We start from the raw sequence: 15,922 nt of genomic DNA, 5'->3' as shown, positions 1-15,922 counted from the left end.
AGAGTTGTAACCTGACATGGGCCACATGACACTTTGCTGAATATCTACAGCAAGCATGCAAATACTTGCTCAGGCAGGTAAGCTTTGTTGTAAATATGGTCATATGTTACTTCCAAATATCTATATCATGGATATGTGCCATTAACCTAAGCTAAGCACGTTCATGTGAATGAATGGATATAAAATCACTGGTCATATTCAAAGCGTACTCCCTTAGAGACAATGAGCAAATATCTTTTGCTTGTTTTTAAATCCAAAGTACAAGGCTGCTAAAATGACATGTGAGAGTGTCTACTTCAATTAGATTAGACTCCTTATTTCAGGCACATATCTTCTTTACTGCTCTTTCACAATGTTTTAATCATAACGGATGTCAATAAAAACTGCTGACTGTGCCACTTACATTCAATTTATGTTCCTGCAGCATAGTTACAACGTAAAACATATATATATATATCACTATATATTTAATAAATTGTTTTGAAATGCCAATGGACTAAACAGCAAGTCATTTCTTAATAAGTCTCTCGACAATAAACATGTTCCAACAGTACTATGAGAGAATGCTTTGGCGTTATTAATGCTATTGAATAGGGAAAATGAACCAAAATAATTCATCTAAAACTGGCTTCTGCATGGAAGAATGGGAGCCATAAGTACAGTATTAAAGATATTTGCAAAAATCAAGAATTAATATTTTATTAAGCCCCAATAATATGTTAAATGAAAAATACAAGACACACATCAGGGCTGGGCATGATGGCTCACATCTGTTGTCCCAGCACTTTGGGAGGTGCAGGCAGGCAGATCACCTGAAGTCAGGAGTTCAAGACCAACCTGGCTAACATGGCGAAACCCCACCTCTACTAAAAGTACAAAAATTAGCTGGGTGTCTTGGCACATGCCTGTAATTCCAGCTACTCAGGAGGCTGAGGCAGGAGAATCATTTGAATCCAGGAGATGGAGGATGCAGTGAGCTGAGATCATGCCAGTGCACTCCAGCCTGGGCAACAGAGTGAGATTCCATTTCAAAACAAAAACAAAAACAAAATTGTATGCACATCATGTGTACAGGGGTGTGTAGACTCATTTTTAAAAGATTGAAATAAAAATACTGAATATTACCTATAGTTATGTTTAAACTTTATATTTCTATCTTCAAAATGAATAGATTATTTTGTAACGGGTGAAAAAATAATCTAAAAACTGTACCATGTACTTTTCATGTCACCTTCATTTAATCCAAATGTGCCTAAGGTATATATTATTCCCATTTTACAGAAGATGAGTAAGACTGATGAGAAGGAGGAGGAAGGAATAATGTCACATTTTATATATGAAGAAACTAAAGCAAGGACAGATTAAATGGCCTGCCAAAGGGCCCAATGTTCTTAGAAGGGGCAGAGCTTAGACTCTCACCCAAGCATTGACTCCAGAGGTCATGCTTATAATTACTACACCAAAGTGTTAATTTGGATTTTCATAGGTGGTATTTTTACTTGAATTCTATACAATTAAGTTTTTCAGAGAGGATGCTGTAGATCTTAGATTCTTCTGTAGGATCATAGATCTTAGGGAATCTATGATAAGGTAGTATTAACAGCTGTTTCTTAAGATTATGACCGCATTGAAGTCTATGAGCACTAATGGCTTCAGTATCTTACAACCTATTTGAGGCCTTCTTCAAGTTTACAGAAAGCATCCTTTCTTCCTAAATGTTTGGTTACATTGAAATTTTGCTAGCTAATTTTATATCTTTGTGACTCACATCCTTTAAACTTTTCAAACCAGTGATTCTTACGTGTTATGGGTGGAGGGGAAAGACAGACATCTTTTAAGAATATAATTGAAATTGCCATTTGTTTTTCAGAAATAAAGACAAATCTATGGAAAATTATACAAACAATTATAGATTAATAGAAGTCCACTCATGGGCTCCAATGTAATCTTAAACACAAGTCAAATTAGATATATTGTTTTATAAGTTAAGAATTTTTAAAAGACAGAAATTAGCATTATAGGCTAAGCATAAAATTTTAATTTTGCCCAAAACAAAAGCTAATGTCAAAAAAAAAAAAAAAAAAAAAGAAAGAAAAGAAAAGAAAAAAGAACCAGCTAATGCCTTCACTAGCTGAAGACTAGGTAAGTGGTAGAAATTACCTACTGGGTGCAACGTACAGTAATCAGGTAATGGTTACACTAAAAGCCCAGACTGCACCACTACATAATACATAAATGTAACATGACTGCATTAGTATCTTATAAATCTATAAATATTAACAATAAATAAAAGGAAAATGTTAAAAAGGAACTATTATGTAGGGAACATCCACAAGGAAGTAGGCACAGGCTTAGCAATTAGGCAGACTTGGATTCGCATTCACCCTCAGTGCCTGTGTCACCTAGGGCAGGTTTATCTAAGTTTACTGTGCCACAATTCTTTGTTATACATATAGTAGAAACTCAATTACATAGTGACAACTTATTGAAAGTCATATAAAGATTGGAAAAGTGAGACTTTCAGTCCAGCTCTAACAGACTCCAAAGCCTAGGATTTCTCCCCAAGCCATATATTGCCTTTCTAATGTGGAGCCATCAATTGCTTATATAAGATGAATTTTTAATTTGAGAAAGGCTTTACTTGTATTGCAGCACAAAAACCACCTGCAACTACACTACTGGTACTAAGACAACCAATTATTAAACATCAACTTAACTGGAAAAAAACATAAAAGTCAGTCTCAGGTAACCTAAGAAATACATATGTAGCTACAGACAAAGATGACTGAGAAGGTTAGCTTCTAAAGCCCTTCCAGTTTTTCAAACTATCAAACATCTATAGAAGACCTACTATGAGAACATGGTATTAGGTCCAGTTATATTTTACTAGACATTATGACATAAATCAAGACCAAAGGCAAGACAAATTTAAAGCAAGAAAAATAAACTAACTTAAACCACACTCACACAAATTAAACTTGACCCCTATCCTCATACTAAAAATCTGAGATGGACTGAAGGCCTAAATGTGGAAGCTAAAATAATCAAGCTTCTTAGAGAAAAACATGGAAGAATATTCTCATGACCCCGGAATAGGCAAAGATTTCTTAATCAGGACACAAAAGGAACTAATCATGAAATGAAAGCTTGTCATACAAGCCTGAATTAAAAATTGAGACTTTCTGTTGATCAAATACACAATTAAGAAAGTGAAAAGACAGTTCAAAAACTGGTAGAAAATATCTGTAATGCTTATTATTCCATAAAGGACTTGTATCCAGACATTTTTGAAAATTGTTAGAAATCAATAAGAGAAAGATAACAACCCGATAAAGAATCTGTGCAACAGGCTTTAAAAGACAACTTCACAAGAAAGTATATCTAGCAGCCAATAAACATGAAAAACTGTTCAACACCATTAATCTTGAAAAAAGTGCAAACTATAAACAAATGAAATACCACCACCCACTTTCTACAGCAGTTAAAATTAAGAAGACTAACAACATCATGTACTGGAAAAACATGGAACAACTGAAACTCCCACATTTCTGGTGGAGTGATCTAGCACAATTACTTTGGAAAAATGCTTAGCATACCTGCTAAAGCTAATCAATGTTATAATACAGATATTCCATTTCTGGGCATACATACAACAGAAATAAAAACTTATGTCCACCAATATATGCATAATAATATTCATAACAGCTTTATTTACAATATCCAAGAACTAGAAATGTCCCAAATGTCCATCAGTAATAGAAAGGGTAAATAAATTGTGGTGCATATATATAACAAAATTACTACACGACAATTAAAAAATGAACTACTGAACAGGCAACATAAATGAATCTTACAGATATGTTAAATTAAACAAATCAGAGGCAAAAAAGTATACACTGTATGAATCGATTTACACGAAGTTAAAAGCAGAGAAAACAAGAGACAGTCGTCAGACAGCAGTTTATACTGGGGTTGGATATTCTTCTTGTGACTATTTACTTTTTATCCCTTCTGTAGTCTAGGTGCTCTGACTTTTACTAGAGAAAAATAAAGAAGTTGCACCATAAAAATTCCAAAAGCTGTTTCTATGATTTCATCCCCTACCAACTTTATTCTTTCAGCTATCTTCCATTAAAGGTCCTCTAATTTTCTGTTCTGTAGCTTCTAAGAAGGCTCTTCATCCATTTGCTCTCAAATAATAAAGACAAACCAACCAAAAATAAAGCCCTCACATTTTTAAACTAATTTCCTCGTTTTCTCTCTCTCTCTATATATATATATTAAAAAGTATATAAAGGAACATATATATATTCCTTTTGCTCTATCTAAATACATACCTTCTAGTAATTGACAATATGTGGAATTTAAGTCAAAAAAATTGACAATTTTATTGACTTAACTTTATTGACAATTTTAAGTCAATAAAATTGTCCAAGATAAATTTAAGGGTACAAACTAACATGTTTAAAATAATTTCAAATTACAACTTATTTTACACACTTTGCATTTTGAATTAAAAAAATTTGGTTTTTTGTTTGTTTTTCCTGGCAGAACAATCTGTAAGGAATAATGTAAAACTCAAACTATTCAACCAGAACAGCACCTCTCAAACTTTAATGAGCACATGAATGTCCTGGGAATCTTATTAAAATGCATAATTTGATTCAGTAGGTCTGGAGTAGGGCCTCAGATATTTGCATGTCTAGTAAGTTCCCAGATGATGTCCAAGCTGCTAATCCACATATTACGTTATGCGTAGTAAAAAGATTCAAAACAGTAACCATATCCTAGAATTTAAATGACAATTTATTTAAAGAATCATTTTTTTTTTTTTTTTTTTTTTGCTTGTTTGTTTTTCTCTAGAGGACTAAGCAAATCAATCCTGACTATTAATTTGATATGGGTTTCATTTAAGACAGGCTATATCCTTTCAATTAGAATTGTATTATTACTAAACTGAGAAATAATTTTAGAAAATGTCAGTCTAGCCTAAATTAATACAGCATTGTGTCTTTTGCAGTTTAGGTACATATTCTCTTTAAACTTCAGTAGATTTGCAGTTATGAATATTTCAGGAGAGCTTGATAAGGAAGGGAACATGCATACTTGAATACTTAAGTGCTTCAAACTGCTTTGTTAGAGAAAAGGTAAGTCTTTCAATAAAATTATGTCCTTGAATTTTCTTTTTTTCATGCTGAATAAAGAATTAGCTCCCAAGTACGTCTTTTTAAAAGCACAAAAGCAATCATATTTTTTAAAATTCCTCTCTGGCTACACCTTTATTTTAAAAGCTGCTCTTTCTAACAATTATACTATCCACTTAAAATTCTATTAACAAAAATTTCCACTTGGGCGCTTTGCTAATGAAGAACATTCTACAATAAATATTGTTTTCTTCATAAAGCTACAATGCTTTTAGAGAAAGTGAAATGGTTTACAAGAAGCAGAATAAGGAAAAGATATAACAAATATAAAATTATGGAACATTAAAATTTGATGAAAGGAAGATATTCTTTTTAAAAAACTGAAATGGTTGTAGATAAACGCAACATATAAGTTGTAAAGAGAATCATAATACAGTCACAATCCAATGTAAAAATAAATCTAAATATGGCCCAGGTCATATTGGAGAAAAATATCGAGAGTTCTACTGATAATAATGACATCAGAAACCATTCACTGCTATAAACTCACATAAGCTGCAATACTGATTGGTAATTAATATATTTAAATTATTTCTTCCCTCATTTTCACCCATTCTGTTCAAAGTTTTAATTGGAAGATGTCATCTGTAAGTTGCCTTTTACTATCCATTACAGATGACCCTTAAACAACACGTGTTTAAATCACATAGGTTCACATTTACATAGATTTTTTTTCCCTCTGCTACTCTCTCAGACAGCAAGAGCAATCCCTCTTCTTTATCCTCTTCAGCCTATTCAATGTGAAGACAATGAGGATGAAGACCTTTATGATGATTCACTTCCATTTAATAAATAGTAAATATATTTTCTCTTCCTTATGATTTTCTTAGTAACATTTTCTTTTCACTAGCTTACTTTAAGAATACAGTATATAACACATACAACAAAAAATGTGTTAACTGACTGCTTATGTTATTAGCAAGGCTTCCAGTCAATAGTAGGCTAATCAGCAGTTACATTTTGAGAGTCAAAAGTCATACACAGATTTTTCAACTGCATGGGGGTCATAAGTTTAGTTGCCACTTTCATTTTAACTTTTACGTGACTAATAAAATATACAGAAGTTTACTAAGGGGAAATAAATGGAAAACCACTTGGGGAAGAATAAGGTTCTAACTTTTCAGTATGAAGAATAATAAACTTCAGTAGATTAAAAATTTGTTGTAAAAGTGAAACCAGGGCCAGGGCCAGGTGTGGTGGCTTACACCTGTAATTACAGCACCTTGGGAGGCTGAGGCAGGATGATTGCCTGAGGCCAGTAGTTTGAGATAAACCTGGGCAAAATAGCAAAAGCATGTCTCTATCAAAAAAAAAAAAAAAAAAAAAAAATTAAATTAGCCAGGCATGGTAGTATGTGCCTATTGTCCCAACTACTTGGGAGGCTGAGGCAGAAGGATGATTGGAGCCCAGGAATTCAAGGCTGCAGTGAGCTATAATCTTGGGCAACAAGAGTGAGACCCTGTCTCTTAAAAAAATAAACAAATAAAGTGAATACACAGAAACATCTAAGAAAATACATCTAAATAAATGTATTAAACAATTTATCATTTCCCAACTAATAGACGCTAACTTTATTATATATTAAACTGTAAATGTATTTTCTTGTGGGAATACTTTCAAGCATGGAATGCTCCCAAGGGAAAAAACTATTTAAAAAGTTTATATTTAACTATAAAAAAATTAAAAGTTGATGTGTCAAAAAATACTACAGGCAAATTATAAAGGCAAATGATGTGTGGAGAAAATGTCTGTAATGTATATGATGGAGTTAGTATTCTTAATGCATAAACAATATCAGAAACGAACAAGACAATCCAATAGAAAAATGACAAAGGACTTGAACATGCAACTCACAGCCAAAAACCTATCTCAAAATGTTCATTCTCACTAGAATTACAGAAATCCAAATGAGAAAAAAAACAAAATATCTCACTTTTTGCTCATCATGTTGGCAATGATTCTTTTTAATGTCCATTTCCAGTTTTAGCAAGGGTTGGTACTTTTTTGGTAGGAGGTAGTATGGTAGATTTAAGGAAATGGGTGAAAGTAAGTAAGGTAAATATGAGTAGTACCAAAGGACAATCAGCATTTGCTGGACCTCATAGAGAGCTTTCCCGATGTTGGAGACAATTTTTAGTGACTCCTGTCTGTATGGGTATGTAATTTTCTTTAGCAGTGCTTACCAGTCATAGTATGCACAAGAAAAATTGAAAAATTGAATTAATTCAAGGTGGTTTTGCAAAGCAAATGTGGTAAAATGGGAAGGGTGAAAGAGATTTAAAACTAATGGAAAGATAGTGATGGAATATAGGCCAGCAGAAAATGAACGGAACCAGTCATTCGTGTTATCAGTATTTACTGAGCACCTCATGAGCTGGCATATAAGAAAATTAATTACATTTGTATATTGATCTTTTCACCAACTGTTTCACTAGAATTCATTTTCTGGTTGTACAATTTCAGTTGATTCTCCTAAGTCTTCAAAATAGACTGTCATAACATGCATAAAGAATCTAATGTCTCCTCCTTGAAAATATTTAAATTTCATTTCTTTATCTGGTCTTTCTACCGTGGTTATTATTTAAAAGTATTGGCAAGCATTCTTGCTCTTCACTTAAACAGAAGAACCACCAGTGCATCAATATTAATTATGATGTTGGCTGTTAGTTTTATTTCTCTTTTTATGATTAAGGAAATATTCTTCAATGACTTATTTACTAAGATTTTCCCCCAAACAATGTGATCAAATATGAGAATACAAAATTTATTTTATATACTCATTTAATATATTTCCTAACACTGAAACATTCTTATATTCATGAAATAAACCATCTTGGTTTTCATATACAAATGCTGAAGTCTGAAGTTTTAAAACTTAAAAAGTGACTAATCTGTGTTTTCACTGCTTACTACCTTTAAAAGGTTTATGTCAGTGTCGTACCACCTAGAACAAACTGAGAAGATTTCCATATTTTTCCATGTTCTGGAGAATTATCTGTTCCTCCTAAGTATGAATGAAGTTCTCTATGATCTGAACTAGGCCTGGCAACATGTTCTTTAATAACTTTTCTTCCTTCTTTAGGTATATTCAAACTTTCCACTTCTTTTTGACTCACATTTTACCAATTTTTATCACCTTAAAAAGCATTCCTCTTACTCAGATTTTCAGATTATTACTACAAAACTGTACATGGTACTCTCTAAGAAGTTTTAATTCTCATCTGTGGATTGTCTCCAACTTCTAAAACTTTTTTTTTCCTTGATTAGACTTGTTAGAAGTTTGTCAATTTTATCTTTTCAACAAATAATCAGTTCTGCTTTTATTTCCTTATTTGTCACAAAATTTAATTCCATCCTTTCTATTTATCTTTATTTTATTGTTCTGGTTTAAATTTCTTAATACAAATGCCTAAAGCATCTATTTTCAGTCTTGAGGTCCGTATGTTTTCCAATTGGTGAAGCTTTGGGTAACATGCTTACCCATGTGTTTTTCTATATACTGCAATCTGGCTCCTATTGTCCAGTAAGGTCACCTATCATCTATATATTACCAAAGATGACAAGCCTGCTACTAGAACTCTTTAAAAGCATCTGTCATTATTAACTATGCCTTCCCTTTAGAAACTCTCTTTTCTTGGCTTTTTCTGATAAAACCTTATCCTAATTTTTGTCCTGCCTCTCTGGCCATCCTCTCTCAGTATCATACTGTTGACTTTTTTCCTTCTCTTAGATGTCAGCGTTTCCCAAGACTGTGTTCTGGTAGCTCTACTCTTGTTAAAAAATATTCTAGTGACTTCCTTCAAACCTATGAATTCAACCATCTCCTACATGTAAAACTCTCTAAATCCAAATGTATCACTCCCTTTTAGATTAGACCAATTCCAGAGGGATCTCTTAAAGGGATCTCAAACTCAATTTATCTAACTTAGACAATACCATCTTTATCTCCCAAATTGTACCCTCTTTCTGTATTCTCGATATTTGTGATTAGCTTAGGGATTATTCTAGGTGATCACTTACCCATATTCAGTCAGTCATCAAATTTTGAAGATTTTATCTTTCTAAGAATCTGTCCCCTCTTTACTATTCCCAGAGTATCTCCCTTAGATCATGTATGAATAACAACAACTTCAATACTCCTTTAATTTTCCTATCTCCAACCTGGCCTTCCCACATATGATATATATATATCATATGTGGGAAGCACATTTTTCATTTATTAAAAAATATCACTTGTAAAGTGGTGTGTTTATATACACATATGTATATATGTATGTGTATATATGTTATCTATAAGATATGTTATATATAATATATATGTAATGTGTGTATATATGTGTATGTTATAGATAACATATATAAACACATATGTATATATAACACATGTGTATGTTTTTATATATGCATGTATGTGTACACATACATACACATATATACATATAAACATATACACACATATATACATGTGTATATATAACACATATATACACATACATATACACACATATATACATATGTGTATAACATATATACACACGTGTATATAGGTATGTGTGTATATGGTTTTTATATATACATGTATGTGTATATGTGTGCATGTATATACACACATATACATATATACATACACATTATATACATACATATATACACATACATGTATATATACATACATATATACACATACATGCATATATAGAAACATATATACACATACATGTATATATAGAAACATATACACATACATATATACGTGTGTATATATTATACATACACACGCATATATACATGTATGTGTGTATGTTATATACATGTTATATACATACATGTATATATGTGTGTTTTATATACATGTATGTGTATATATGTGTGCGTGTATATATACACATATATACATATGTATATAAACACATCACTTTACAAGTGATTTTTAATAAATGAAAAATGTGCTTATATATGTTATATATATATACACATATATATAAACACAGCACTTTACAAGTGGTATTTAAAAATTTTTAATAAATGAAAAATGTGTTTATAGGTAACTCATAGCTCATGTTCTAACATATTCTATTTGTTTCTTCTATTTAAGATGACCCCTATCCACTCCTTTCTTTTTTTTTCTTCACCTATCTAAAGCCTTCATGTCCTTCAAAGTTCAACTCTACTACCTCTCTCTGTAGAAAGCTTCCTCTCTGTAAAGGAATACATATAGTTTGCTAAATATACTCCTCCTTTGGTGCTAGTATATACCCTAGGTACATTCTATAATAACCAGGCTTATTTGGTTATTTTCCAACAAAGGAGAAGCAACCTTAATGAGGCCAACAGACCTTGAGTGTTCATCTGTGTACTCTCAATAGCTACAACATATTTATTCAGATTTAATGTTTGTGTATCATGTATAAATTATTTTAGAAGAGGTCTGTCTAAATAAAAACTCATAAAAACAAACGTAACCAGAAATTATTGTTAGTAAACTCCTGATGCAAACAGAAGCACACTGGCAAGAAAAATTAAGGTAGATACTCCATCTCCACAAATTCATGTTCCTTTTCCAAATAAATCTTGAGTCATGCATGTGGGTCAGGAAGTAGACTCCTATTAAGGCTTAGGAAAGTGAAGATTGAACTTACGAAAGTGAAGACTGACCAGGTATTTTGGACCAAATTGCTATTATTTTATACCATATTACAAAACCTGGGCTTAATATAGCTAGCCTATTAGCTACAGCAGTAAAAAGCCAGCATGGTGATTGTGACACACCCTTGAAAAACTCATGTCCTCAATAACGAAACAAAAATAAAGAATGATTTGATCACTGTAAATGTATTCCTTAAGGTCCTGCCACAATATCCTGCTCAATTTAAGATATTAGGTCTTATAGGACTCTTTCAGGTTTTTGTTGCTTATTTGTTTGCTTATTTGTTTTTTTGTGGGATGCTTTTTCTTGTTTGTTTTCATAAATAATTATATAACTCAGAGGAGCATACATTTCATAAGGAAAAACCTGTAACATCAAAGGGTAAAAACATAAGCTGTTTGGAAAAAACATTTTGTAACAATTCTAGTTTTCCAATCTGTACATTATCTTATCCCCCAGCTAAATACAGTAAGTTTGCTTTAATTATACAATTTTTGTTACAGAAAAAATGGTAGTTAAATTGGAGCCTGATACTCTATCTCCAATCATAACTAAATGTGATACTGTTTCAGGAATACAGACTACAATCTTAGGTCCAGTAAGCCATCTCAAAATGAAATTTGTTGGTCATATGAAGAACTCAAAAGAATATAGAATATAATAGGAAAAATTACCAATCAATACAAAAATCATTAAAACATCTTTAATGTGAAAGATTCACATTCACATAACAATTACATTTTTCAAACATACCTTGTCCATTAATTTACTTGCATGAAGACTCAAGTTATTGAAGAATATTTTTTTGCTTAGCAAATGCATTTCTTCAATGGTGGTCAATAATGTAGTTGCACTATTTCCAACAATGCCACTAAAAGGAAAGAATATTTCAGGTTGCAAAACAGAAACTGAAACAAAACAGTTCTTAACTGAGTGGAATGCTTTACAAAGATCTAGATTTACATAAAAGTTTTTAATGTAAAATACAACCTGTGAATTAAAAATACTCTAGTTTCATATTTTAAAAATCAGGACTTTTGTTTTTCTGTTGAGTTAGGTGATGAAAAAGTAAAAAGAAACTAGTATGTTTTCAATATTTCACAATCGCTTTTAGCAATACTGTCAGAACAGACATTTGTAATATATAAAATCCTATCTCTACTTTTCCTTTATTAGAGTAAATATGTCTTGATTATCTAAAACAGTCAATTTTAATTTTAAAAAGAGCATTAAATCAATAGCTCTATTGATAAAATATATAAATTGTATAAATACTGTGTTATTCTTTTAATTAAAACTGCTATTCTATAAAAATAACACATCTATAAATTAGAAATTCTCAATTTTTATACAACAGCCCACAGAGCAGTATATTTACACTAACTGAAAAGTCTGATGAGTTTGAAAAGACTGATAACATTTTGAAATAACTAATTATATTAGTACATTCCATAATTCTCAATTTGCTATTTTATAAGGGTATTTCTTAGACCCATTCAAAGAGGTTTTCCATTTTTGCCAAGATCTAAGACAAGTATGTATATAAAATAATTCCCAATTTTTTTCTCATAATTTACATACTAAAAGTAATTTATAATCTTCTAGGGGAAAAGTTTCTTGTGGATATGAAAATATGCTATATTCCAGTAGGGAATCATAATTTCTAAAGGCATAACAACATCTTCCATGCCTAAAAAAATTTAGATTGCTAAAGATGAATATAATGGCATTAAATACTAGTAAACAGTAAACCAAAACACAGCAAATTTACTGATAAATGACATACCACATATGACATATTATAAAGGCAAATACCATAAAATGTAGTATTTCAGTACAATTCTGAAACTGAAATAAATTAAATTCTTACATAGTTCATGAAAACAGAGCAAATTATTAGTAAAATACGTATATAAGGCAAACAGCAAAATACTAGCAAATTAATCTAGCCATAATACTTATATTTTAAAGATACAACAAGTATTACAGTTAAAAATATTATAAGCCAAATACTAAAATAAATTGGATGGAATTCTCACACATGCCTACACATGCAATAAAAACAAGTATTCCTCTGAATAAAAGTGTACATCAAACAACAGGGGAAGCAAATTAAATGAACATAAATAGAAACAATTTAATTAAAAATCTGGAGAGAGATCAACATACATTTACATTCATTATGTTTTAAATTTGGAGTTATCAGCTGTACTTTGCAGTTATTCAGATCTAGAATTTACTAATGTTTATTGAGCACACACTATGCTCCAGTAACTGGTCCCAATAATTGTAGACGTATCTTCTGACATTTCATTCCATACTTCTACCCAACATGCTTATACTCCTATTACTCGATTTTTCAGTTTTAGGTATTATCTACAAATTCCCAGATGTAGATGATGAGAATTAAACTCTCTTACAAAATTCTCCCCCTCCACCACAACACACCCAAACTTCACCTTCCCCAGGCTTCCTAATACAGCCATGGGCACAGAGTTCTAGTAAATAACTGTTCTACACTCATGTAAATAGTATTCAGAGCTGACCAAAGAATCAGGGATACCTAAACAAGCCAGTGAACAGGCTAGTGAAGAAGATAAATGCCAGTGTGACAGCCAAGCAGCTTGCAGTAGGCCCGTAGGACAACACATCTAGATTGGAGGGGAATGAGGCTTCCAAGAAGGGTATCAGACAAAGGCCGGAGAGAGGGGGATTACTTGTTGGACTATATGGTGAGACAATGCAATGTCAAGTCCACTTTAATAGCTTGGATCTGAAATAGTGATGAGGGCATAGGAAAGTAAACAAGTATAAAAGCAAAGTAATTATTAATTCCAGGGAGAAAAGTTTTAAAAGAAAGGATATGTAATCCAAGTGTGTGTGATTCTGTTTCCTGGATTCTACATCTTCCTTTTGTTAGGAGTACATTTTTTGAGATCTTGCATGCTTCTTGTTTTTTCCCCCAACTTCACTGGATCCCTTCCCAGTTTTCTTTGTGGTTTTTCCTCTTCTTCACCTCTAAATATTGGAGCTTCCCAGGACTCAGTCCTTAGCCCCATTCTTTATCTATACTCATTTAAGTGATCTATTTTCTGAAAACTAAGAAACTTATAGCTTCAGCCCTGATTTCTCTATTATTTGCTCACTCAAAATCTCCTACTGTATGTTCACAGATATATCAAATCTGACAAGGGCAAAACTGAAGGGAACTCTTCCTTATCCACCACTCCCATCAACCTGTTCTTTTCCAGCATTCCCCATCTCAGCAAACAATACCATTCACCCAGCCATTCAAACCAAAAGCCAAGAATTCATCCTTGACTCCTCACACCTCACTCTATCTAGTATGTATATATGTCCTATTGGCTGTGGCATAAATTATCTCCAAAATCAACTACTGTTTACCATTTCTAAGGCTATCACCCTAGTCTAACTCATCATCATCTCTGCTCAGGACTACAAACTGCTCCCTAAATATCTTCCTTATTTTCCCTTTTGTCTCACTACAGTACCTAATTCACAGGGTATCCAGAGTAACCTTATAACACAAATCTGTTCAGGTCACTCAAAACCCTCACATCTTCCCCAATCTTATCCATTCAGCATAAAATCTAAATATCCACTATGGTCTTCAGAATTCTATGCGAGCTGGCCTCTCTCTGCCTTTCTGATTTCATCTCCCCCTGCTCCTTCCAATTCACTGCACTGCAACTCCTGGTCTTCTTTCTAGTCCTCCAAAATGCAAGCTTTTCCTTAGCTTCAGTACCAGAGTGTATTTTTGTTCAGGACACTCTTTTCCAAAATCTTTTCATGCCCAACTCCTTCATATTATTCACATCTGAATTCAAATATTGCCTCTACCAAATAGCCTCAAAAACAGTCACACATACACACATGTATCTACTCACATGTGGTTACTCCTATACTTCCTATTTATTTTCTTTTGCTTTATCTTTAGTACCCTTATCACTACCTGAAACTATTATTTTATATTTGCTTGTCTCCCCTACTAGAATGTAAGTTTAAACTGCTTTGTTAATTGCTGTTTCCTTACTACATAGAAGAATGATGAGTATACAGTCAGCTTTTTAATTGACTAAATGAGGAAATGTGTGAACAAGTAGAAAAAGCACACGCAAAAAATCAATAATTTTAATTGTCATCTTTAATATCCTCGTCTTCAAAGATAGAAAATTTATAATTCTCAGAGCCTAAAAAACCTACTATCATCTTCAGAATCAGAATTATTTTATTTCTAGCATTTTCTACATTAGAAACTAAGATATCAATATATTTAAATAATAAAATTCATGTAGTACCATCTTGGACATTATTAAATAAACATTTTAAAAATCATTTTACCAGCATCTTTTTATAACACAGTATTTGCTATGTCTAGCTGCTGTCAGTAGCCCTTGTGTTTTCTATCATTCTCTTATTATAAGATACTATAATATTACAATTGAAACTAACTCACTGCTTTTGAATTACGGGAAATGATGACAATAAGTTTGTATCTAAAATGTTAAGAGACTAATCCAAATCCTATCTCTGATTAGTTTTGTAGGCTATGGCTTGTTAGTTTTGTTTGAAAATCTACTATTAAGATGTAAAATCCATTTCTTACCTGTGAAGTTCTGGGTGGCTACTCTGTGTCACTAAGGAGTAAGTGCTCCCTGAACCTTTCCTGGTAACGTTAGTTATACTCTTCTTAAACAGTTGGCCTACTGTTCCTGATACTGACATACTGGATAACAAGTAATTTTGAAGTAATTGTTTAATGGAAAAATATAAAAACTATAAAAATATGGCTTGGAAAGACATTGTTTTAACATAGCTACACATATGACGTAGTCTTAAGTGACGGTTGTAATAAAATTCAAGGGTATACCACCAACAGACAAATGTCAAGTAAAAATGAATGCAAATTTTGGAGTCAAAGATCACATTTTATATAAGACAAGTGGTTCCTAATTAAAGTTGCTGTTATGTAGAGAGGCTAAAGTTCTATTTTATCACTTACAGTAAACTAAATGCTAAAGAGTTTAGGTTATTTACATCCAGAATAGAA

The 15,922-nt window shown here is 32.0% G+C and overlaps 1 protein-coding gene across 2 annotated transcripts in view; it reads right to left on the bottom strand.

Annotated features, from left to right (window-relative positions):
* COG6 (component of oligomeric golgi complex 6) overlaps nucleotides 1-15,922 on the bottom strand; it is a 103,420-nt gene that overhangs the window by 45,957 nt on the left and 41,541 nt on the right. For both annotated transcript variants that reach the window (XM_032294534.1, XM_032294535.1), the window contains exon 13: nucleotides 11,605-11,722. In XM_032294534.1, coding sequence (XP_032150425.1) covers nucleotides 11,605-11,722 — 118 coding nt within the window. The remainder of the gene's footprint in view (nucleotides 1-11,604; nucleotides 11,723-15,922) is intronic.

This window comes from Sapajus apella, unplaced genomic scaffold (genome assembly GCF_009761245.1).
Source record: "Sapajus apella isolate SASKATOON/1434 unplaced genomic scaffold, GSC_monkey_1.0 scaffold32, whole genome shotgun sequence".
NCBI lineage: Eukaryota > Metazoa > Chordata > Mammalia > Primates > Cebidae > Sapajus > Sapajus apella.
The sequence above is the reverse complement of the archived record's forward strand: the minus strand, read 5'-3'. Positions and strand labels throughout refer to the sequence as shown.